Source organism: Genypterus blacodes, unplaced genomic scaffold (genome assembly GCF_046128005.1).
Source record: "Genypterus blacodes isolate CSIRO-AG114 ecotype Tasmania unplaced genomic scaffold, CSIRO-AGI_Gbla_v1 ptg000214l_1, whole genome shotgun sequence".
Lineage (NCBI taxonomy): Eukaryota > Metazoa > Chordata > Actinopteri > Ophidiiformes > Ophidiidae > Genypterus > Genypterus blacodes.
The window spans coordinates 1,583,074-1,607,690 of record NW_027467013.1 but is presented as its reverse complement, the minus strand read 5'-3'; the positions used below and the strand labels follow the sequence as shown (position 1 = coordinate 1,607,690).

At 44.6% G+C, this 24,617-nt stretch overlaps 2 protein-coding genes across 7 annotated transcripts; one reads left to right on the top strand and one right to left on the bottom strand.

Moving 5' to 3' along the window:
• The first annotated feature begins 9 nt into the window (after nt 1-9).
• On the top strand, nt 10-5,637 carry pdk1 (pyruvate dehydrogenase kinase, isozyme 1). Of its 3 annotated transcripts, none has more exons than XM_076169907.1 (12): nt 10-38; nt 1,111-1,241; nt 1,335-1,476; nt 1,565-1,636; nt 1,708-1,892; nt 2,269-2,364; nt 2,448-2,525; nt 2,607-2,683; nt 2,778-2,876; nt 2,949-3,059; nt 3,366-3,479; nt 3,571-5,637. In XM_076169907.1, exons 2-12 carry the CDS (start codon nt 1,133-1,135, stop codon nt 3,709-3,711), a joined length of 1,224 nt encoding a protein of 407 aa, XP_076026022.1. In that variant the 5' UTR covers nt 10-38; nt 1,111-1,132; the 3' UTR covers nt 3,712-5,637. The 3 variants fall into 3 exon arrangements, with proteins under 3 accessions (XP_076026022.1, XP_076026024.1, XP_076026021.1); XM_076169909.1 differs by lacking the exon at nt 10-38 and adding an exon at nt 67-467; XM_076169906.1 differs by lacking the exon at nt 10-38 and adding an exon at nt 495-565.
• ppp1r9ala (protein phosphatase 1 regulatory subunit 9A-like A) lies at nt 4,921-22,988 on the bottom strand. Of its 4 annotated transcripts, none has more exons than XM_076169900.1 (19): nt 22,866-22,988; nt 20,311-22,299; nt 13,523-13,655; nt 13,302-13,422; nt 13,007-13,111; nt 12,495-12,642; nt 11,823-11,984; nt 11,686-11,739; nt 11,241-11,470; nt 11,001-11,097; nt 10,780-10,912; nt 10,427-10,578; nt 9,752-10,076; nt 9,618-9,675; nt 9,460-9,531; nt 9,155-9,356; nt 7,844-7,960; nt 6,352-6,540; nt 4,921-6,109 (listed from the first exon to the last, which is right to left on the bottom strand). In XM_076169900.1, exons 2-19 carry the CDS (start codon nt 22,129-22,131, stop codon nt 5,951-5,953), a joined length of 4,278 nt encoding a protein of 1,425 aa, XP_076026015.1. In that variant the 5' UTR covers nt 22,132-22,299; nt 22,866-22,988; the 3' UTR covers nt 4,921-5,950. The 4 variants fall into 4 exon arrangements, with proteins under 4 accessions (XP_076026015.1, XP_076026013.1, XP_076026016.1 ...); XM_076169898.1 differs by having other exon boundaries at nt 22,766-22,938; XM_076169901.1 differs by lacking the exon at nt 22,866-22,988 and adding an exon at nt 22,636-22,724.
• Nucleotides 22,989-24,617: the final 1,629 nt, after the last annotated feature.

Below are 24,617 nucleotides of genomic sequence, written 5' to 3'. Positions count from 1 at the left end.
AAACTTTATTTATAACCATAGGTCCAAATAACACCAAGGTACTGTACATTTTGTTAGTAAATGTTGAACAGCACCACAAAAGGATAAAAAGTATATAATTGAACACCTCTTTATGCGAAAAATGATTATTTGGATCAAATTAAACTAATATGATTGACAGTCTACATAAAGTAATTATTTTGATAAACTAAGGTCAACAGTTTCTCTGATTGCATGAAGTTACGATTCTTAAAATAGGAAAATATTTTTTGTACTAAAATACCAACGCTGATAAAAACAAACCATCGCGTAAATCATTCGGAACATGTCACCGGAGTTTCTTCAGCGCAATTTAAATTAATCCGTAAGAGCGACAAAGAAGAAACGCTACGAACTTCAATTAAACACTCAGGACTTTAAATAAATCGACTGGAGAATAAGAAGAATCTACCGGTAAAGAAGCAAGCTGACGGAAACCAAACACGGTCGTAAGTGCTACACGTCTTTCTCTTGGACACCTTTAATCTTTGGATGAGCTAAGTGCCCCTGACTCCATGCTGAGCCACCTGGACATGTTGGCACATCGGTATGCGACATAAACAACGGACTCTGCTCATATTATCGCATTATTTCGCACATTGAGCTGTAATAAACTCCGTGTGTGAACCTGTTTAACAAGGCTGCTCGGTGACAGGACGGTACTTTAACGGGCGCGTTGCAGTGCGGTGAAGAAGCTAATGTCATAGCTAATCCTGTGCCTAGAGAGGCGCGTGCGTCCCGCTTCCTCTTCAGCTAAAATGCATCCTTAAATGTTACGCACGCGACAAGACTAGATAATCTTCCTCTAAATAGTTAAATAAGCACGAAATTGTCAAGTTAAACGTACTGTCAAGACCCCTGTGTCGCTTCCAATGTTGCTAATAACACTGTCAGGCTCTAAAGTGCCTAAATAAACAATAGTGATGTCACCAAACTAGCAAAGTGATGTCATCCCAAACAATCGTAGTTACAACGCCAAATTTGGTTCGTCTTTGGTTCTTCCAGTACCATTACCTAATGTTTGTCATGTGACCAGGCAGAGATTGACATGTTGATGATAGCTGAGACAAATGCAACTATACTTCCAAACAGGTGAGGATCTGGATCAGACAGGATGAGGATCTTAAGATTCCTGAGGAGCAGCATCTCCATAGGGAAGGACATCGACTACTACTCCAAATTCTCCCCATCTCCTCTTTCCATGAAGCAGTTTTTGGATTTTGGTTAGAAGCCGCACCGACATGAAACTGACATTGAATCCTAACATACCACATGTGCGCGTTACATGACATGAATCACTTTGTTTGCACCCGCAGGTTCAGAGAACGGCTGTGAGAAGACCTCCGTCGTCTTCCTCAGACAAGAGCTGCCGGTGCGGCTGGCAAACATCATGAAGGAGATCAATTTGTTGCCGGATAATTTGCTCAGGACGCCATCGGTCCGGTTGGTCCAGAGCTGGTATGAAGGTTTGGCTCACCCTGTTCTCGCTCATGTCTATGATGATGGCACTTACGTGGGAGATTGATTGTTTGTCTTCTTCATCCAGGTACATGCAAAGTCTCCAAGAGATCCTGGAGTTCAAAGACAAAAATGCAGATGATGAGAAAGTGACATACGAGTGAGTTGAGCCACACAGACGCTCTTGTTCTGTCCTGTGAACCCTCTGATGTATAACTGTCCCTCGCTCAGTTTCACAGACGCTGTCATAAATGTTAGAAACCGACACAATGACGTCATTCCGACCATGGCCCAGGGAGTGGTGGAGTACAAGGAGACGTACGGCACCGACCCCATCGTCAGCCAGAACGTTCAGTACTTCCTGGATCGTTTCTACATGAGCCGGATCTCCATCAGAATGCTGCTCAACCAGCACAGTGAGTAGATCTGTTAGCGTGTTGGACTCGGGCCTGCTTGTGTGCCGATGAGGTGAAACTTCAGTCCTACATGTTTGCTCAAGGGCTCATGTTGCATATTTGATTGAGCCACTTTGGAGGGCGGCTAAGTTAAAGCTGCACTGTCAGCATCAGCTTGTTTTTCGGTGCACATGATCTTTGTTTTTCTGAAGAAACCGCACCCAAAGACATTTTGAAAGGCACAGCCAACCTCGCTCTCTCTCCCTCCCTCCCTCTCTCTCTTAAAAACAAACATGATAAGACGTGTACTTTGTATGAAAGAGCAAACACAGCTGTGTATTGATTAACTACACACATCTCACTACACACACCTGTGATCACGTGCGTGTCCTTCCAGCTCTGCTCTTCGGTGGGAAGGTGAGGTTGAATCCCGCCCACCCCAACCAGATCGGCAGCATCGATCCAAACTGCCGAGTCAGCGAGGTGATCAAAGGTGAGCGGGCGATGACGTGCAGCATCACGATTAAACTTTAAACTGTGTCGGCTCTCTCTTAACAAAATATCTCTTTCCCGCAGACGCATACGAAAACGCCCGGAACCTCTGCGACCGCTACTACATGAACTCCCCCGAGCTGGAGCTGGAGGAAGTCAACGGTAACATGGACGCAGACAAACTTTAAAAATGTGGCACATGCTGGGCGAATCAGATCGTGGCATCTTTTCTCCCCCCAACAGTGAAAGACAAGGACAGTCCCACCACCGTGGTCTATGTTCCATCCCATCTGTACCACATGGTGTTTGAGCTCTTTAAGGTAACTCTCCTCCTCCTCACTGGCAGCAGCATAGTTACCCATGATGCATTTCTCACGGTGAAGCTCCTCTTAAGTGCGTGCTGTATCGTTGCAGAACGCCATGCGTGCCACCATGGAGCTATACGGCGATTCCATGGACTATCCTTCTATCAAAGCACAGGTCGCTCTGGGCTCTGAAGATCTGACAGTGAAGGTAAAAGCTGCTCTGCACGCTGTCTGAAACATTGAAGCGTACGGCGTTCATACAAGTTCTCCTCTTCCTCAGGTGAGCGACCGCGGGGGAGGCGTCCCACTGCGTAAGATCGACCGGCTCTTCACCTACACCTACTCCACCGCACCTCGACCCAGCAACGATGCAGCGCGGGCGGCCCCTCTGGTGAGCTGATTCATATAGAGCAGTGTTTCTCTAGCTGCTCTAGTCAATGGATAGAATTGAATGGAACTCAAAGTGTTTCTGTGGTCAGGAGAATTCAGGACCAAACCATCTTGGCAAGTGAAGAGTTGGTGAAGCGTTTAATTATTTCCACAGCTTGGTTGCTATAGGAAACCAGGCAGCGAGTGTTGCTACTGTCGCTGAGTCACCGTCTCAAACTTCACTTTACCACGGAAAAGTTAAGGCAATCTTGGAATATAACAGCCAGGTAATTGCAGAGAAATTAACAATGCTTTCTTTTGTCTGCAGGCTGGTTACGGGTATGGCCTGCCCATCTCTCGCCTGTATGCCAGGTACTTCCAAGGGGACCTGAAGCTTTACTCTCTGGAGGGCTACGGGACCGACGCCATCATCTACATCCGGGTAACGAGCACAAACTTCCACTTTAAAGGACAAGAGAATAAATGTGTAATATACCTGCATTTCTAATTTTCCTCTCTCCATCGCCCGCCAGGCGCTGTCTACAGAGTCGGTGGAGAGGCTGCCGGTGTACAACAAGTCCGTCTGGAAACACTACAAGACCATCCATGAGGCCGACGACTGGTGTGTCCCCAGCAAAGAGCCCAAGGACATGACAACGTTTCGTAGCTCCTAGATCCTCACTGCTCAGACTTCACACAGACGTATAGTACATTTGTTGTGTGTGTGTTTTGCAAGATTTAGTTGGCGTGCTGTGGTAAATGAGTGAATGTGTGTGTATGTGTGTGGAGGGGATGTTACAATGGTCAAGTAAGATTTCTTTTTTGTACACAAAGTACAAAACATTTTCTAGTGCTGCTGCTTTAAGGAATAACATCTGGTCACTACACACAGCACTTCTTAATTCCTTAACTGTTTACGGTTTAAGGTGTTTACAGTGACAACATGTTTTTAGCTTTTATTTGTTTCTGCTTGATTGCTTAGCCGCTCTTATTTAGCTGAAGATGCAATTTAGTGGTTATGGTCAATCTGTTATGGTCAATCTGTTTGCAGCTCACAGGTTCAGACGCTTCTACTGCTAGAAAAGTCATTGTGCTTTTATTTATTTATACATGTATATATTTTTTAACATATAGGGATCATCTGTAACAAGAACAAAATGTTGGGAACTTAAACAAAAAGCAGCATTAAGTGTAAAGGGGAGGTTGGTGAAGCATTTCTACATTCATTGCTCATCAAATGTGTTCTGATCTTCATCCAAGTCACAGTAACAGAGTGAAGCATAAACAGTCTGGGTCTTAAAGTGAAGTCAACCTTTTTCAAATGATTATTTAAGTCAGATGGGATTGAGGTTTGGGTTCCATGCTCACAAAATCTACGTACAGACTCAAGAAAAGCTCTGTTAATGTGAACAGAATAAGTCTTAACAAAATGTCAATTATGATATCAAGATTACATCACACCGAGCAATCTATGCATGAGTTCACGATGGTCCTACCTTTAGGTGCCACAGGTAATCTGTCTGTTTTCTTGTCATTAAGAAAAGGAAACGGCATCACTAAATTGTAGCGACTGAATTTATAAAGCGGAGGAAAAAAATGTATAAATGATTACAATGTATTGAAATGATGCTACAAAACAGAGATGGTATTTATTTCCCACAGAGGCACCTTTGGTTTGCTCTGATTGTACAGTTGTGACGCCTTTCAGATAAGCTACTGTAATACTTACTGTGTACTTCTGTCAACTCCATAAACAGCTGTTTGGAACGCCTCACTGTCCTGTAGTGGGTTTAATAATGAAACATGAGTGAGTCCAACATCAAACTGCAACCTTGCACCTGTGATCATCTTACGTATAGTACGACACAGAAAACACACAACCATAAAGTGAAAATTAATTTATTGATACTGAAGTACAGAATGTATCAAGACACGTTTCAATTTCAGAGGGGGTGGAAAAAGTGTATTTGCCGTCAATCGATTGAATTGAAGGAAGATGAAGCGTTTGCGTTTTGGCTGTGAACACTCAATCGTGCGCGTTCATTCGTACTCACACATGACATCGTGTTCCGACTCAGACAAGTCCTCGTCACAGGCACATTTGATTCTTTGGACCAGTGAGGTGTAGACCAGCATGTCGTGTATTTACATGTGTCTATGTACATCACGGTACCATGTCAGCGACTCAGTGCATCACCCAGCAGCCACAGTCAGGGACAGAATAAAGCAGCATCCACCTCCTTACCTGACATTCAACACAATAACATTACTATTCTACTTAGTAGAAACAAGTAAGTATAAAATGAACCTAGGTTAAAAAAAAGTTATGCAGTTAACAGGCACGTGTATAAAACGTCATTTTACATTTAAAACGTCGTCGATTGAAGCTTGAAAGACAAATATAGTGCTTTTATATGTACAGCAACTGTTCCGGCGAGACGTTTGTCTGTGGAAGCGGGCAGTTTATAGTTGCAACAATAAAATCAAATGTTGAATAAGCAGAAGTGTGAACATTTGACTTGAACAGGTTAATGTGTCCCTCGCCTGCAACAACCACACCTCATCTAAAAACACCTTCAATTACAGCCTCCAGCTTTAAAGTGGTCAAAAATGTTTGGTTACATTTTTTGGTCACATACCTTTTATCATTGTTTTGACATTCCCTCTCCCAGTGTAAACGGATCATTACAATTAAAATTATCTTTACTGTTTGAGGGGGGAAATGGATGAAAATGTATCCAGGAGAAACAATCGAAACCAAAAACATTCACAACAAAAACAGTCGCTAAGACAGAACCTCAAACTGTGCCATCGCCCGTGGTTACCCATGACTTGTGCACCATGGGGCTCCATTAGATATGAGCTTGATGGCACTAACAGTCTGCTCAGGGTTCATGATGGACACAGGCGTCCTCAGCAGACAGAGTCTGTGCCCAGTGGTAGTTTCCCGCTGCGCCGGACCTCTTTCTCCCTTTTCTCTCTCTGCTTCTCCAGCTTCTCCTGGGCTCTGCGTATGTCCTTCAGCTTTTTCTTGATGGCTGAACGGTCACTCTGACTCGACACACCAAGGACCTGAAGGAAAATAGCACACAGATACTTTTTAATTCTCTAGTCATTGTACCAATTCAATGTTGTCATGCTCCTTATTGCTCTAAACATGATCTCCCTCACTGATGTGAAGGTAATGGGAATCAGACTTATTTGTTACCACAGGGTGGCAGTCACGAGCTGATAATCGCTGACCAAACAAAGACTTGAGTGTTAGAGAGACTTTCACCATCTTACTGCATCTTGAAAAGTTTTTTTGTTTTCACCTTTAACTTGTCGCTGTCCAGCTGCATGAGCTGCTGGCCGTCCACTCCTTTGGCGGTGAACTCAGCTGTGTACTGCTCCATATTTATGCCCATCAACCAATGACAGACCTGTTGATTAGTCCAATCAGCTACGGGGCGGTTCTGCCATTGATACTCTTTTCCTGTGGGCAGTGGTTCATCATCTAAAGTCTACAAAGGAACAAAAAGGTATTAGCACTCATTACTTTTTAGAATTCTCACCATCTACCTGTGTGTGTGTGTGTGTGTCTGGATCAGTGGTTCTAGTCACCATGCCAGTAAGAGGCCATGCTCAAAATCACAATTTCAATATAATTTTGCATAAGAAACCTGTTAGTTGTGTTTCGGCTAAATAAATGCATCCCAAATACTTCACAGCTGAATTGTTGTGTAGCTGCTGATGTTGGCCAGCGCCCGACTGAAGGAGCAAAGCCAACTACAGTGTGTACAGCAAACAGAGTGTAGTACAAAGAGCACGTAGAGCCCCGGGCCTGGGCTGTATGACCTTAAGTTAGTGTGAATAAAATGTTTAATAGATATTGTAATACATTTAAGTGCATAATTAGAATTTTACACTGAATACCACAGCGTTTAATTCCACTTTTACAATTAAACTATTGAATACATAAAACCGGTCACTGAGCAAAGTCCTGATGGAATCAATGAGTGACATAAATAGCTGTCAGAAGTGGAACACGTTTTAAAAACAGCACTGCAGGGAGGAAGTAATTGGCGCAACACACAGGTGAACATTTGTTCTGGCTCTGACTTCTAAAGCCGTCATTCTCAAGCACTGAGCTACAGAGAGGATCAATCCAGCAGAACACATAACCATGACTGATTGACAAAGCCCTCCACTCTGACTAATGCTGTGTTGGAGCTGTACTGTAGCTCTCTTCTTCTTCTCTTCACACCCCTTCAACAGTGAGTGTGTTTAGTCATGCGGTGAAGCTGATGGTTGTGTATTATATCCAGCCTATGGGAGGGATTGTGGGAGCAGACAGTTGCTCTGGATAGACGCATTATGCATCCAGCATTATGAAACTAAGCATGCAGAGGGAGCAAGTCATGATACCAGGTACATTCACCGCAGCATGCCAATGTGCATCTTCATGTTTGACTGAAGCTTTAATACTAAAGACGAATTCTACTATCATCCTAACTAAGATTGAAACAACACTGAGCAGGCAGCAGAGCAAACAAACAAAGCATCTGTCCATTGAAAGAGGCACAAGTACAAACTGTTGTCATCCCGGCTGATCTAAGAGCGACAAGACTTCTCTTGATAACACAAAATAGCATCGACACACATGCAACAGCCCTCTGTGCTCTTCCATTCAGGATGATTGAATCAGCTATGAAGGAGGGGGGGAGGGGGCGGGGTTTCAAAGAGCATGCTTGATAATGTCTCCGTTCAGCCGCATCAAGGTGGCCCACACAGCTTTTGTGACTGTGCAACAGAAAGAGCACTCACCTCGCTGGAAGAGAAGATTAAAGTGTGTGAGCGCCCAGACAGATTGGGTTCAGCGACTAACCCCGAGAGGTCTGAACTGGGACTGGCAGGGTTGGAATCGTCTATGACTGACAAACTCTGGAAACAAGTGGAGACAAGGAACGCAATTACCCAATTAACATAGGAACAAACACGTCTTTGACAGGGGAGGTAAACAAGCGCATTGCTACTGAGGGTGAGGGAGGGGAGGGGAGGGAGGGGTGAGTTTAAAGAGTGATCCCTCTGTTCTGCAATGATTAATCAGATTAATCATCCAAACTCCCAATACAGCAACAGCAATCCATATCAGTGGTTTAAAGATTAGGGCTCATCACAGGTAAGGCAGGGAGGTCACGTGTCTAGATTAAGCACAATATTCAAAACACTTAGACAAACAAACACTACACCGACAAAACTACAGCTACACCCTCTACACACATCTAGAGGACGAACACAAACGACACACACAACACTGAAGGTATGGGGTAATGTTTCCAAACAGACCAGGGTGCAATACTTGGTATTAAGTTAGAAAAACAATAAGTGTGTTTACATGTACAAGTTAATCTGCGGCTGCTTCACCAGACATGGATTAGTCTAAATCCTGGAATAAAGGAAATATTTGGCAGAGCAGGACGACTGTAGACTTAATCCATTTCCTCTGAGACGGGCTACCAGACTTGGATATTGAGCAGCTACAACACTACACCACATACCCGCTACAACTACAACTACAACTACTGAAAGACGCTTTGACAAAGGAAACACTGAGATGTGGATCTAGGATTTGTTAGTGATGTTCTAGGGTGAAGAAAGTATACTGTACCAAATCTAACGAGCGACTGAATAAAGAGGACCAGGAGAGATTTGTCTGTTTGAAAGAAGAATGGTTAAGTCAGAGCAGCAAAGAGCCGACAAAAAGTGTCAACTGACTTAATATACACACACATAACACGCACAGACACAGTGGCAGAACCAGCATCCTTCCTTCTTTAGCTGGTGTCCTAGATGTAATAAACAGGATCATAACCGCAGCGAGTATGACAGAGAGTATGTGCACAGTTGTTCTAACCATGGTTCAGCACAGCTCACTGGGAGAGCTGGTGAGTGACAGCTGTACAGAAACAGGAAATTGTCCGCTTCTTATTTGCCCTTTTCAATTATCAAAATAACATAATGACAATGGAAAGTAGACCAAGTCATCGGTGAGCTCAGGCAGGGCGTTGTTAGTGGTCCAGTAGATGTTGGTGCATTTAGTGTACTTGTGCTTGTCTAATGTTGCTATTGTGTTACCTTGGTCTTGCGATCCTGGCTTTGCTCGCTGCAGGTCTCGGCGTACGGTAGACTGCTGCTGGAGGAAGACGGCTCCTTGTCTCTGTCCCTGTCCCTCTCTTTGTCTCCAAACCAGGAGAAGGGCATACAGGTAGGAATGGAGGTCATGGACTCAGCAGGGGACAGATTCCCTCCAGACTCCTCCAGCAGCTCAGCCGAACCCCTTGACATTTGAGAGGGATGAGAAAACCAACTTGAGACCTTACTTGCTCCCAAACAAGAAGAATGTTATAATTAGTAACAGTTGAATATAAGCAGTAGAGCACCTGCTGTCCAGAGATGCTCTCGTGGCCTCCTTGTCATGTTTCTTCCCTTTGCCACCTGACTTCCGGAGGCCCCTGTGTGGATCATTAACATTGGATCAATTGTTAAAACAACAGTGGCAATTTGAAACCTAACAATAATAACGAATGTGGAGACTTACCCGAAGTCTGGGAATCGTCTTTTGGACTTTCCTCCTGATGGGGGTTCATTTAAATCCTCTGCAATGGAACACAAAGAATCAGGCTGCAGGCTCAGTAACAGCGTGAGAAGCTGAATCATTCTGCCCTTACATACCTTTGAGCTCTTTGCTCTTCCCTTTAGACTGTCTCTTCTTAGTGCTGCGCAGGAACCCTGAGGGGGAATGTTGCGAGGTGCTGTCTTTTTGGGGCGACAGTGAGGGGCTTCCAATGCTCTCCGCACTGTCTCCCTGGGATGGCGACAAAGATGGGCTGCTGGAAAGCTCCAGCTTATTCCTGGATCCATTCCTACTCTCAGGTGGATCATCTTTCTGTCCATTACTAGGATAACAGACGGGCACTGGCAGGGACAGGCTCTCCTGAAAGGAGCTCCTCCTCCTGGGAGCTTCCTGTTCCTCTTGCTCCTCCTCCTCTTCTGTTTCCTGTTGAGACAAAAGTAAGCAGTGTTTACAAGAACACAACGCTATGCTCAGCTGTATTTTAGGACAGACACTGGCTTTTTACCAGTATTCTGCTTTCCATCAAAAGTGCTGACTTGTACTGTATTCTGTACTAATAATACAAAAAGTGGTTCAGGGAAAGTGTTTCTGTTCAACTGGTACTGTTAGTATGAGCTACACAAACAAAATCACATTTATTTTACACACACAAAAAAGAAGGTAGAGGAGAAGCCTGAATTAATAGTCAGCTACCTATTTGATATGAGATGTAAAAAGACATTTATATGTACATTTAAAAATGACAACAGTTTCAGCATAATAACCTAACTGACCTGAGAGTGACACGAGGACACTGCCAGGTTCTCCTTCAGTTTGCTCCGTGAAGGAGGCTGACGCTTGGCCTTCAGAGCCAGCAGGCCTTTGGCTTTATGGGCACTGGTGTCCAAGCGCTCCGTCTCTGGGAGTAATTCATTCCAGTCTTGATCTGTAGGAAATCACAAAAAGACTAATTCAGACTACATAAGTGACAGACGCTGTATCCCATTCTTGTCAATGTCAAGGCTTTCATACAATATAGACACACTTGTGAATGTATGCAACTCCTTCTCATTCACTCATATAACAAAACACACCAGGGAAATTGTGACACATGCATCGTTCTTCCACTGAATGCGAGTGAATGTACCTAGCAGTGAGTCAACAGATTGTGTAGGGGGGACTTGGCATTGACCAAGCGAAGTCTCTTCTGCTCCTGTGTCCCGGCCAGGCTGATGCTCCACACACTCACTTGACGGCCCTCTGGACTCGAGCACGGCTATCTATGGACAGAACAGCATCATCACCATCATTAACACCATCAAGTCCTTTGTGCGGTGTGAGCGTTTGTTCTTTAAGCTGCTTTCTTACCCTGTCTTGCAACGTCTCTAGTTGCTCCACATACCACTTTTCCTTTTCATCCAAACTTTTCTTCAGCTCCTCCTCTCTCTTTACGAAGTCGATCTCCCTGGGTGAGACACAAGGACACGGTTTCAGTCCAGTCATTGAGCCTTTGACCGTTTAAATAAAAACTAAACAGTTGATTGACGGGATTCATTCTTCCAACAGTCCATTTTCACCAAAACGTTGTGCCCTTGGAGACAAACTCACTTCTGCTGGTAGTCCTTGAGCAGTTTCTTGGCCTTATTGTACTTCTTGTCCAGGGTCTCATACTGGGCCTGAGTCTCCGCTAATTGTTCATTGACAGTTTTACACAGAGTCTGGGCCTCGATCCAGTAACTCTCCAGTTTCAGGATCTTGTTGTTTCCATCCTCAATTTTCTGCTCCAGCGCAACTTCCCTGGCATCCCACAATGATTTGTCCTCTTCTGAAGCCCTTAGCTTTACAGAAATGGGAAAATGATTGTTGTTCTGGTTGGCTGAAGTACATTTGTTTAACATACAACACTATGAAAAGTCAGGGTTTCACTTTTTATACAAATTCCCATAACTATTTACATAAAATACTTTGTAAAAGAATACTATATTCATAAATACAATCCTTATAGATCACCAAAGGTTTATAAAACAATGTGTTGATTTAGTTTTGATCATACCTGTTCCTTTAGTTGGCTTACGTCAGCGACTACAACACTATGTTTGAGCTGGAGCTAAGGGATAGAAACAGATCGGTTATATCCATCTGATTTACATTTCAGAACAACACTCACAACATTCACGATGTGGGCAATACCTCTTTAAACTTGCAGCTCATCTCAGAGTTGCTCATTTTGGTGGGCAAAAACAAGTCCTCTGTATCGGGCAGCTCGAGCACATCTATGGTCCTCCCTGGAAGGAAACTAGAGGCAAGGATCTCCTCCTCAATTCTGTCCTCATCCTCCTCATAGTGCTCCTCCTGAAAGATGACATCATCTAGCATTAGAAGAGTCACCGGTCCACACATGAAGCGTGCCCACCATGTGTCAACAACACCGCTCCCAGTGTTACAGTTCACCATGGGCCAGGTGGAACGTTACAATAAATGACATCATATCCAAACTCCAGGAGGGGCAGCAGAAGTGAAGTTACACTGAAGGACATGTGAAACGTAATAAACATTCTGTTGGATACAACACACACACACACACACACACACACACACACACACTCTACTTTTCTTTTGTGTCCGCAATCTCCACAGTTAAAATGCCTGTGGGTGGTTGTGCCTCAAAAATATATATATATTTCACAACCCCAGCAGACAGGCGGTGGTTGATTGCACCTTGCAAACACAGCAGAATGGTGCCACGTGGCTTAATCACGGGAACTATTCATTTCCTGTTAGAATGTCTGGGATTGGAGTGGGTGTAACAGAGCGACAGAGGTTAACTGGGCCTTCTCCGGCCTCCCAGACAAGTTGACTGACCTCCTCTGTGGAGGGTTCGTAGGGGTCGTCCAGGTGGTCGTGCTGCTGGTGCTGTTGGTGAAGCTGGTTCTTCTCCTGCTCTAGTGTCTCGCTGATGAGACGGGATACCTCGCTCTGTGTCCCCGGCTTCTCCCGACCAATCAAGAACCTGTATGTGAGAATTCAAGTTATTCAAGTCATATCAAAGGAACTTACTTGTTGACATGAAGTACCATCACAGACTAATAGACTATTTTGCTATCCGACTCCCTATATACTGGAGAGATGCAAATGTTGGGATTTAGTACAGACCTGCCATTGTCAAATGTGTGTGCTTCATTTGACTAAAGTAAATCATTAACATACAGTATATCACGGTCCTCTAGGTCAATCTCACAGTCAGTTGAACAATTTTTACAAACCTCTCTTAATCCATGGTCGCTGGGCTTTCAATACTGAAACATACTTTAAGAACGTTTTAATGGGGTTGTTTTTAGAGCCCCAGGAAGAAGGTACAAGAGCTTTGAGCTGACCTCACTGTGCCTTTGGTGTTCTTCAGAACTGTAGCAGCAAACAGCTGTGTGACTCCCACCAGACTGACGCCATCCACCTCCACTATCTGGTCATTCACCAGTATGCTGGAAGGACAGAGAGGTGTACCCAGTCATTAGAACCATACACTGCAATGTACATAGTCATCAAGCTGGCAACAACATCAAATTGGCTTAGAAGTGGAAGTAGCCATTAGCGTGAGTCTGGGTCCTGGGGGAATAAGGAATCTTTAGAGTTTGACTTTTAAAAGCATTTCAATGCAGTACTGTAACTCACCGTCCATCTCTTTCTGCTGCTCCTTGTTCTGTTATGGTTTTAACAAATATGCCGAGCTTCTCCAGGCCCTGGTCAGCTCCCACTCCCATACCAATGATACTGATACCCAGGCCATTGTCACCTTGATGCAGAGAAATGATCATGTCAAATTTGTGCTTATTGATAAAACGAAAAGTGTTTGATTGGTAGAAAATGACTGAGTGTGTGACTTTAACACTAACCTTTCTCAATTTCCACAGGAAACACATCCATCTTCTCCACTCTCTTTTCCAGCTCATACTCTGCTGATGCTGCCACAGGGTCCACATCATCGTTTCGCCGATCATAATCCTCATTAGAGTAGGTGTTGAATACCTGTATTGGTAGAAATGAAGATGCAGATTAAACACAGTCCACCCTTTGATTTCTACAGGCAGAATCTGCAAACAGCTTCTTGATAATGGAAACCAACTGTATCCGCTCAAATATGAGATGTCTTTTCCTGGAAACTGGAAGCATTACACTGCATAGACATGACAGCCTTACACCTGAACATCAGAGGTCTACTGCACTATTTCAAGAACACTTCAGCAACAGCTTTAGAGAGATGACAGCCCTTTGATGATGAATGTATCGGGTGTCAACAACACTTAAGGCACTACATCAGAAGAAAAAACTAAATACATATCACTGTGGACATTTGTTAGACTTTTGAGGATCTGTGAACTGTGCAGGCAGGTCTAACAAAGCACTGGACCAGTCCCAGAGGCTGCTTCCTGGTTGGGATTATACAACACACACACACACACTCCCTCTATGGCAGAGCTTGAGCAGTCCTGAAAGTAGGACACAGCTGGGGAGAGCTAAGCAGTGCATGCAGCAAGGATCAAAGTTTGTGGATGACAGGAGCTGTCATCAGCACAACAAAAATAAAGATACAATAAAGACTGATACAGATTAAATGAAACCGCTACCACGAAAGTGCTCAACACCAGCCGCATGAAAAATTATATATATGTCACATCACCATGTGCTATTTACTTTGCATAGCACTGATACTACAACTAATGAGAAATGAGATTACCACCTGTTGGGACAAAGTTGGTAGAGTTACTAAGCATTTACAGATCATTCCTTTGTCTCGTAGTTTATTCTTAACCTAAGGGAAACACCGGCTTGATTAAGTCAATAGATTAAACTGTGCTGTGCACTACTAAGCCATGCACGACCTTAGACATGTGGAAGTGACTAATCCTTGTCCAGTCATTTATGCTCTCATGAAGTCGACAGTAGAACGTCAGGTTAAACATTCTAACAGCGAGCAAAATTGGCCATTTAGAAAATAAAGAAGAGGGAGTGAGGATATAGGATTACAGAATTCAGTGAGAGCTTTGCTGTGAGTAGGTATGATGTAATCCAGTAAACATTTCCATTCCAGTCTGAGGTTTACATCTTGCAGCATGTCGGGACCTGAAGACCCAGTCAGGAGCAGCCCTGTTCTCCCTCTGTCTGTCTTCCCGCTCTGTAGCCTTTGGACTCAGTCCAAACTAAGTACAGATAGTAAGTTCCCCGTATCACTCAGCCGATCTTTTTGGTTGTGAATGGGAGCCTCTGCAATTTGTCAAAATGAAATACTGCTACTGTTTCCATTTTAAAATAACACGCTAATGTCTTCCCACTACAGAATCCTATTGTGTTATCTATAAGATCTACACATGCTGATATGGATACGAGGCACCTGCAGGTCCCTTTCATTCAGGCAGCGTCCCAAGAAACGGAAGACTTCGCTCACTGCTGCAGTTCTGTAGTGAATGCAGCAGTGAATCCATTCCATTTACACTTGAGCATCTTATTTTGTCTTTTATTCTACTTATATTATTATCATCATAGATCTAGACCTCTTTGATGCTTCAGCAAATAACACATTCCATGTTTCACCTGTACCATAACGGACAGGAGTAATACAAATCATATAACTATTGAAATCATATTTGCCTCGCGTCTGTATCTGTATTATTTTAATTTTGAGCTCTAGCTGGAGACCTTTGTAATGCTTGACTGTACATTGAGCCGTTTTAGGTACTGTCTCTTTAAGGACGTAAGCGAGGACAACACAAAACAAAGTATTCAGGGCAGATCAGGACCTATGGGTTTGTTTTACTGGATGCATTTCTGTTTTGTGTGAATGCCGAGCTTAGCACCTGTGTGGGAAAATGTTTAACACATACTCCCACACTATCAAAACCAGGAGGAAAGGATATGAATGTTTCAAAATGCAGGATAAGAGAATAAGGGAACTACAGCCCTGCACACTGGGGCCCTGTTGTACCTCTGCAACAGCAGTTTGCCTTCTCCCCTCCCGACTTCCCTGTTGCCAAGGACTCCACAGGCTTTTTCAAACAATGTTCTGTTCTTTGCTGAAACCTAATCACTCAACCACTGTCTTCCTCACAAGAACGACAGAAATCAACCTCTTTATTAGCCAGCCCCCGAAAACCAGCCCAAACAAAAACAGCTTGCTCGTTATCGCCGTCTCTACTTTACACACCAATTTGATATTGTTGTTCAGCACATGTCGCATTCATGTCCCGGGAGAAACACACACTGTGGGTGAGGTATGTAGTGAGTGTTGACAGGTAAAAGAGGAAAACCTAAAATGACTTCTCTTCAGCTCCACACAGAACGATACACCCACTGCTTTCAAAGCCAAATTCTTCCCCTGAATTATTCAAGCGGTCACTGAAATTGTGATGTGGGTTAGTGAGCTGCTATGGCATGTTCCATTTCCAATTCTGTTTCCAATTTCTCCAAAAGTCTGGCCCCTAGCAATGTGTGTGGGCCGTCTGTCGGTTAGCATTCATCCACCCAGTAAGAGCTACAGATGTCTGGCCTCCGTACCTGTGCTCACATGCACACATGTACACGTGCCCACACCCAAACCAAAACTCTTTACCCCCATTTCCTCATTCCCCCCTCTGCACAACAAAATACCAGTGTGGGGAAATGAGTCAGCAACTGTGAGGAAAGTAATCTAGAGATCTCCTGCCAGCGCAAATGGAGGGCTGACCACCGAATTGGGGAACTCGTCATGTAAACGGGTCTGCGAAAGACAGACGATTAAAACGCAGGGAGTGTGGGAGTGCGCTGGGGCAGGGCTGGCAGCCGAGCACGGATCACGGGGTTATGAGGAAAGAAAGCACCGGGCCCAGTTTTCCAGGCATGTATGAACACAACAGTAAAGAGTTCTGCGTGATCCTATCTGCACACTCCTGGAATTATCAGTATTTTGTATATCCACACTGACTTTCTACAACCAAAACAACAGAGTTTATTTTTGGTAGCCTCAAAGGTCACAGTGTTTAGGTAGGAGCGACAACGGGAAGAGGTGGAGTCGGAAAAAGAGCAGAATTCCATAATGGAATCACGTATCCAAGGTAGTGCAAAGATAAACAGGCTGAGCAGGTTTGTATGCAAATGGACAACAATAGTTACTTTTGTCCTGCGAGAGCTGCTGCAAACTTTAAGACAAATAATCAGTTTTAACCGAGTGAAAACACAGCACCCACTGATGTGCTTCTTTGTAATCATATAATGAAACTGTTTAGGGACATCGCAATCAGACCTAAACTCATCCCATGCCAGGCTGTTTTAATGAACAGCATTGAGCCGGCTGCATTAGTATTCCACTCCATGTTATCAGACAGCCACCCACAGTCGCAGGTGCCTGGAGGAAACCCAAATCTTCCCAGTGCTTCTTTGCTTGGTGGAAGAGGGCGGAGGCTCGACAGGCACAGCAGAAGACCCAACTGATCTCAGATAGGAAATGGAAAACATAACACAGAGGAGAGAGCCTCGGGCTACTCTCACAACCGCTGGTAGATAGTGTTCTCTCACAGCAGTCCCTTTGTTTACATGCATGTGACACAATACTTTATACATAATTAAAATGTATACATGGACATTTATAATCACATAATCTAGGTCTGTAACTCCGACTGTGCGTTCTTCAACTTGTAGCACTAAGTCATAAAAAGCGAGTAACTGATAAACCACTATCTAGGAGTAGACACCTTCACCTTCAGGCACCAATGGAGTCACACTACAGTATTTGGACACACATCAGTAAGCATCAACTTTACCCCGACACATGAACAAGGAGCTCTGGACAAAGTACTTATTGAAAGGACACAGAGTTAAACTAACAGACCAAGGTGCAGAGTTGAACACGGACCGTTGTGGATGGTATGATCAACCAAAGGGCAAACAAATAAAGAGATGCCCAATTTATTTTCTTTTTCAGTTACAATGAACCCTCGCCACAACATTTGTATTCGAGAGCGGACAATGCCTTCAACTTCCTGGGACAAATTGGGGCAAAGCAGCAGGTGCACATCCTGGTACCAGCCGGTTTCTTTTGTGTTGCGATCAACTGGTATGTTACGATTCCAAATGTCCTAGTCTGCATCAATGTAAATATTTAATAACAACCTGCTTTATAAAGGTCCTTATACAACAAAACACTGAGAATAGTTGTATAAACTGTGTGCAAACAGGAACACACCTGCGCAGGGAGTGTTACCTGTTCTATAAACCTTGGCTTGAGGCCATACCGTTGGGCTCAAGGCAAAGGTGAGTGTGAGCAAATACAAAGTTGTGCGCTGCAGGACAAAAGAGATCGGAGGATTAAAGTTTATTTGATAAGAACATGCCCGTACTAACCAGTGGCAGAACATTTATAGTGCTCCTATTGAGGGTATAACAGACTTATACACTGACACAGCAGGAGAGGGAATGCAGCCTGTAAATGTCCTACTAAAGAGAGGCTGTGGGTTGATTTGCTGCATATCCACAACAATCCTGTAATCAAACAAACTACAAGAACAAAATAATCTCCAACTTCCGACTAAAACTCACACCCAAATGTGCGCAGTGCTCAACACAAACACTGAAACCTTTCTGACCTAAAGGTTCAAATAAAGTATAACCCTACCCTGCAGATACATGCTGAGAATGGACTTTGGTTGGGGAAAAGGTCTTTCTCACACAAAGGACACCTCTGTCCACGCTCAGGTTACTGAGGGAACCTAATCGTGTTGTGAGGCAGAATGGCTCAGGTCCTCAGCTGTGATTGAAGGGTACTGTACATCACTGTACATCATAAAGCAAACTATCTGTCCATACATACCACCAGACACTGGATCCAAGAGCACATCAGTGCTTTGACGAAGCTCTCCATGTGACTTTATGCAAAAAGCACAAAGGAAGCTTCATCAGCAAATAAGTGGACATTTTCTGGTTAGCTTGCATTTAGCATGTTTTTCACTTTCCATGTTCTCCCTGTGTTTTGCTGACAAAAGGTAACAAATGGACAGAAAACCATTTCCCTCTGGAACTCTAACTTTCCATTGCAAGTTTTGTGCACATGGGCAAGTTTTTACAAGCTGACAAATTTCACATGAAATGGGGTTTTCCATAAAATGACGTGGGGAATAAAGGCTTGCTTTTCTCATCCCAGGATATTAAGATGAGAAGCTATCAGAGCAGGTTTCACACAATCCAGTAGCTCTCTGAGAATGAGTCTTAGAAATCTGTTTCTCATAGCCCAAATGCTTGGGCTATCAATGTTACTTGTACTCTACAGATTCTCTTGCAGCTCTTGTTAAATTCTTGCATTTGTGCTGTTGCTCTGTGCAGTTGTAACTACAAATCTCAGTCTCCTTTTTGGACACACACACACACACACACACACACACACACACACACACACACACACACACACACACACACACACACACACACACACACACTAAATATAGCATCCTTCTGCAGACATCAGTTACACCCCGGAAATAAAACACTAGATGTCATGTCCTATGTAACCACTTTTTTCAGATGAGTGTTTCTATTCACAATGTATCAATACACAACTTCAAACTGTGCCAAACACACGTCAATGGTCAGTCCTCACTCTCACTGCTACAAGGATTAGTTTGAGTCCTGCCACAGAGACTGAAACCAGTCTAGCCTATTGTTGTGAGTTGTAGAGACGAGTTCATCATGTCTATCACTCCCTTCTGTTTTTCGTGTCCCCCTCGGGGTCAGTATCTGGTCCCCTCTCCCAGGACCCCCTGCTGTGATGGCTGGGGGTGGAGGGTTCCACACCCTAAGATAACAGCACATTGGAGGGCCCCATCCAAAATCTGTTTGTCACGGACTGATGTGATTTATCTTCCCTTTTTCTAGCAATGTTGCTTGATATGGTTAGAATGGAAGATATCACCAATCAGCCTCTATTTTTACACCACACCCCTAAAACACACTGACAGTGTTTATCACACATGCTGTGGGGAAATCACCTAAAGAAGAAATAGCCCCCGATTCCACATATCCATATTAGTCAGAAGTGTAAATTACGTATGTATGACAAATTTCCACAATGGGATATTTAAGCAAGAGCAAAACCGCTCATCTGGTAGTGACTCACTGATGTGACCATGACGAGTCACAGTAAAGTATATCTCTCCTCATTGTTGCTCTGGTTGAGCTTTGGCTCTGCTTGCACAAGTTTCCATGCAGTGACAATCTGGCCATAAATACCATATAACCACATTCCGACTAAAACCCAGACTTCTCCAACCCCCTCTGATCTTTACAGGGGTTAATGTACAAGAAGATGAGTGTACCAAACTTCAGCATTCCTGGACACTATGACTGAATACATCACCGTTTTTCTGACACGGCTTGTCTGATGAGATCAGTGTGGAGCGGCGGCTGCGATGTCAACACGTCACACAAAAGCATTCATTCTCCACCTCCGCCGGTTTGTTATGTGTGTCACTTAGCTCAGGCGTCGGTGCTGAATCAGTGAGCCTGTGGTTTTTAATATGGGTGCTGTGTGACATGTTTTCAGACCTTGCATCACAGGGGGACTCCGCTGAGACGACACATTGCATTCAGTACACTGGTCAACAGCTCCACGTGAAAACAACTAGCTGTCATTAGTAATGTAAGCATAATAGAAAACACCTACCAGGAGCGGTTCTGTTGAGAAGTTGATTTTCCTCTTTGGGGGAGGCTCCTCCTCATCTGACAGTCCAGGGATCTCAAAACATTCACCATACTCCATACACTCCTCTTCCCAGTTTTCTCCTTCCTCTTCCTCCTCATCCTCCTCCTCTTCTTCCTCCTCCTCCTCTTCCCTGAGGATCTGGTCTACATCTCTGTCGTCCACAAATGCCGCGTTCTCAATCCCGTACACTACTGGAGAGGCCGCTTCTTCCTCCAGCTCATTCTCATCCTCTGCTACATCCTCATCTTCACCATCTTGACTCACCACAAAGGTGTTGTTCCTTCTCTCCTCTTTCAGTCCGAATCTGTCTTTGTCCTCCGAAAATCCTACACTTCTTGTACCCACAGTGTCTGCTACACTTTGTGCCACCTTTTCAACATCACTCACTCCTGCTGGAGTTCTACCACCTAGTTTATCTGCTGATAAGCTCCTATTCGGATGTGTTGGTGGGTCTTTAGGGCTTTGCACCTTCTGATCCTCAAACACACTATCTTCAACATTCTCGTCTTCATTTTCCTCACCCTCTGAAGACTCATTCTGAACTTCAACCAGTTCGGCCCGTACTATGCCCACCCCCCTGGAATCCAATGAAGAGGCCTGGCTGGGCGACTTGTCCTTGGTAGAATTGTGCGCTACGGTGCTCTCAGTCGTATTGGAATATCTGGATCTGTTACCGTTTTGCTCACAAGGCTGTTGTCCATCCCTTGGTGGCGGGCTACAGGGTTTGCCATCACTGGATGAGGAGGAGTGCTTGTACCCCTGGTTGACTGAAGGTGTTTGCTCTGCTGAGGGGGGTTTGTGAGTGGCATGAGTGGTTGGAGAATTTGATTTGTACGCTGCGGATACAGGGGTGGAGGTTTTGTTAATGGCACATGACTTCTGAGATATGAGACTGGCATCAGTCACGGGTGAAACAGGGCTTTTAGTGGCTTCTTTACCAGGAGAAGTAGGTTTGTGGAAGCTGTCCCTCGTTGGAGAGGTAGGCAGAGAGTGTTCGGTGGTACAGTGTTTAGCAGACACCTTTCCCCCCTTTGCAGTGGTTGTATTGGTACCTTCTGAGTCATTCTCTGCCATAAAATTCTCCAGCCTCTTGGAGATGGGTCCAGCATTCAGAGACACCTTTGACCCTTGCTCCGCATCAGCTTTCTCCGTTGGTCGACATTTACCTGTTGACGTAGGAGAAGGCTCTGATTTGATGCTGGTTTCCGATGATCCAGATGTTCTCCTTGTGGTTTTCCCCTCATCAGAGACACTTCCAAAGGACAATCGACTCACTACTCTGTTTGGAGACTGCTTCTCGGTCCCTGGCTGCTCTTTGCTGCCCCTTTCAAAGAGCTTTCTGGTTACAGAAAACTTCTCTGCCAAAGCCACTTTGTCAATCTCAACATCTTCCCCTTTGGGAGCTTTATCTAAAATGAGTGGTTCTGGGCTTGTAGCATTGTTGAAATTAACCCTTTGTGTGTTGGCTTGAAACGGAACCTTCGGTGGAGAAATTGGGGGCAAATCAGGTTTTGCAGTTACTTTCACATCTGGGCATTCCTGTTGCTGGCCATCCATTTGGAGGAATATGTTCTTTATCTTGTGAACTCGAGTTCCAAATGGCCTCCCCCTCGAGTCCTCCCGGGTATCACTGGGATCATTTGCATATAACTTGGCGGAACCCTCAGATTTAGCCCCATCAAAGGAACACTTGATGGCTTGGAAGTCAGACTTGTACGCGTTTCGGTGAGGGGACGCGCTCCTCAGGCTTCTCTCGCCGGCTTTGCTCTCGCCTTTGATCATTTTCCCCCTCGATTCTGTCTGCAGCCCAATTCGAAATTCCGTTTAGAGAACTGTTGGTGAAGTATCCCTCCCTCCACCCCCGGCTACTGCTGTGCAGACGGTGCCATGGTCCCGGCCAAGTGTCCTCGGAGCATTGTTGTCTCAACTAAGCACTCAGAGCGAAGTCATCTAGAAGAAACGACAAACCAGTAAAACCTCTCAGTAAAGACACATGATAACATTCCCTCTGAATTCCATTACGTCACGATCAAACTCCTACAAGAAGAATCAAAACATTGTGAAAGAAAGAAATTGAATTTGAACTAAGTGTTGGTAACGCAGAGAGCTGGTTAGCAAACAGACGACTCGAGTGTGTCTGAGCTACTTTGTTGTTAAAACTCAAACAACTCAGAAGCAACCGTGAATAAAACTTTCAGCATATCAGTTTCGCCTGGTAACGCGCTGTAGTGAATTAGCAACACACAGCTAAAAAACGCTAAAACTGCGAAAGAAAGTTGAACAAACCGGGCCGATAGTTGAATTCAGACCCAGCGCCTCTATTCATTGTTGCTGGAGCACTAACCGTGGGATTTCAGACGGCTCCCACGCACACGCACACACACACACACACCAAACAAACTTTGAAGCCTCTCACCTCCCACTCGCCTCATCGTGCTGCGCGCCCAAAGCTCGCCCCGTAACGCCTGGATAGTCCCGGTCTAACACTCTCAAACTTGCCCTCTCTCCGTACTCACCGCCATCATTCCGCTCCGCTTCCAGCGTTTTCCTGCTTCTTCCTACTTCCAGACCTGCCGCGAGGTGCGCGCGCACGAGGCGTCCGGGGCGTCACGACGACAACTGAGGGGAGTCGGGAGCGCGCGCACATTCCAGGACTGTAACCCACCTCCTCCTCCCCCAGCCCCCCTCTCTCTTTCTCTCTCCCCCCTTCTCTCCCCCCCCCTCTCTCTCTACTCTCTCACTCTCCCACCTCTCACTTTCTTTCTATTTCTCTCTCACCCTCCCTCTTCCCCTTCTCTCTCCCTCCCTGTTTCTATTCCCCCCTTCTCTCTCTCTCTTTCTATTTCTTTCTTCCTTCTTCTCTCTCCTCTCTCTCTTTCTCCCCCTCTCCCCCACCTACTCTCTCTCTTTCTCCCTCCCTCACTCTCTCTCCCCCCTCTCTCTCTGGGTAAGACCTCCACTGTATATCACGGCTCACCTTCACTTCTCTACTGCTGGCCTACTAAAACAACACGGCAGAGTTCACTTTCTCTGAGTCTGTCTTGGAGCCAAAGCTTGACTGGTTGGGGCCCACTTTCCCCTTTCCCACCAGTCAACGCTCAGTGCTCACTGACTGATCTCAGCTATATGATCGGAGCATTAAATATGCTGAAATAACAACAGTCTCTACTCTGGGCAGCCAACATCACAGGAAGCAACATCAGGAAGTCACAGGTGTGCTTCATGATATTACTGTTGGCTCGACTCCATTGAGGTGTGTCAGTGCCAGGGTCCTGTGTGTGTGTGTGTGTGTGACGCATGCAGTAGCTCACTGCCATAACTTCCTGGCATTTTAAGACCTGAGCCATTGTCATTTTTTTAATGATACCTTAGTAACATGAAGGCATGATCACAGCGTGCACTTTGATTGATTCACATGTAAACAAAAGGGCTGGCACATCACCAACACACACCAATGCACAAATGCTTTCTCAAACCGGGTTCTTATAAAGGCTAGGAAGTATATAGAATATATAAAACAACATCTAGGTCATCTTTAGTGCTTGTGTATAGCATATCTTGATATCTATGATAGCATTACTGTACTGACCTAAATGTATATCCTTCATGTATCTATGGCTCAATGATACAGAGATCTCTCATACATATTGTTCTTAGTCAAAAGAGGTCTCTTCTCCAGGGAGAACTATATAAGGCAGCATACAATAAACATGAACACTGACTGACATCATAAAGGGTCTCTGAGTTCTTAGCGATCAGTCAGAAATATACTGAATGGGACTGAGATTGGAGTCAGATTTCCTTGGTGGCTGAGAACCTAGTTAGCAAAAATATCATCCAATCAAAGTGACCTTGAAGACAGAAGCCAGATCATATGCTTTGATATACAGAATGCTTCTATGGATTTCACACGAGGAGAAGATAGAAACCAAATTCATTCTTTCAGGCAACATTTGTCAAATGCATCAAAACATGGATCTTCTTCTCCACCATATTGTTCCCACAGTCTTGGTGGCTCCTTATGCTACTGAACATGAGTGAGAGGACATGAAGGGTAGAAATTATTGATCAAATATGAAGCAGACTTTGCGGCGAGTGAGACAGATGGCGATCTGTTTATTAGGCCATTACATGTTGAACATTATTACAGTAGCCTGAAGTGAAATCCCATCTACATATTTAATCGAGCAAAACATTAAATATTGAACCAATTTCAACTCTCAGAGCTCCTTTTTGTGTGAGGTTTATGTACATGTGAGTCCCACCGT

Excerpts from the sequence above, each read along its gene's own strand:
- ppp1r9ala (XM_076169900.1), bottom strand. The coding sequence starts at position 22,131 with ATGATCAAAGGCGAGAGCAAAGCCGGCGAGAGAAGCCTGAGGAGCGCG. Across the intron at positions 13,656-20,310 it reads TCTCAACAGAACCGCTCCTG|GTATTCAACACCTACTCTAA; the intron begins GTAGGTGTTTTC and ends CTACCAATACAG. Across the intron at positions 6,110-6,351 it reads TGGACAGCGACAAGTTAAAG|GTCCTTGGTGTGTCGAGTCA; the intron begins GTGAAAACAAAA and ends ATTTTCCTTCAG.
- pdk1 (XM_076169907.1), top strand. The coding sequence starts at position 1,133 with ATGAGGATCTTAAGATTCCTGAGGAGCAGCATCTCCATAGGGAAGGAC. Across the intron at positions 2,365-2,447 it reads AGTCAGCGAGGTGATCAAAG|ACGCATACGAAAACGCCCGG; the intron begins GTGAGCGGGCGA and ends TCTTTCCCGCAG. Across the intron at positions 3,480-3,570 it reads ACGCCATCATCTACATCCGG|GCGCTGTCTACAGAGTCGGT; the intron begins GTAACGAGCACA and ends ATCGCCCGCCAG.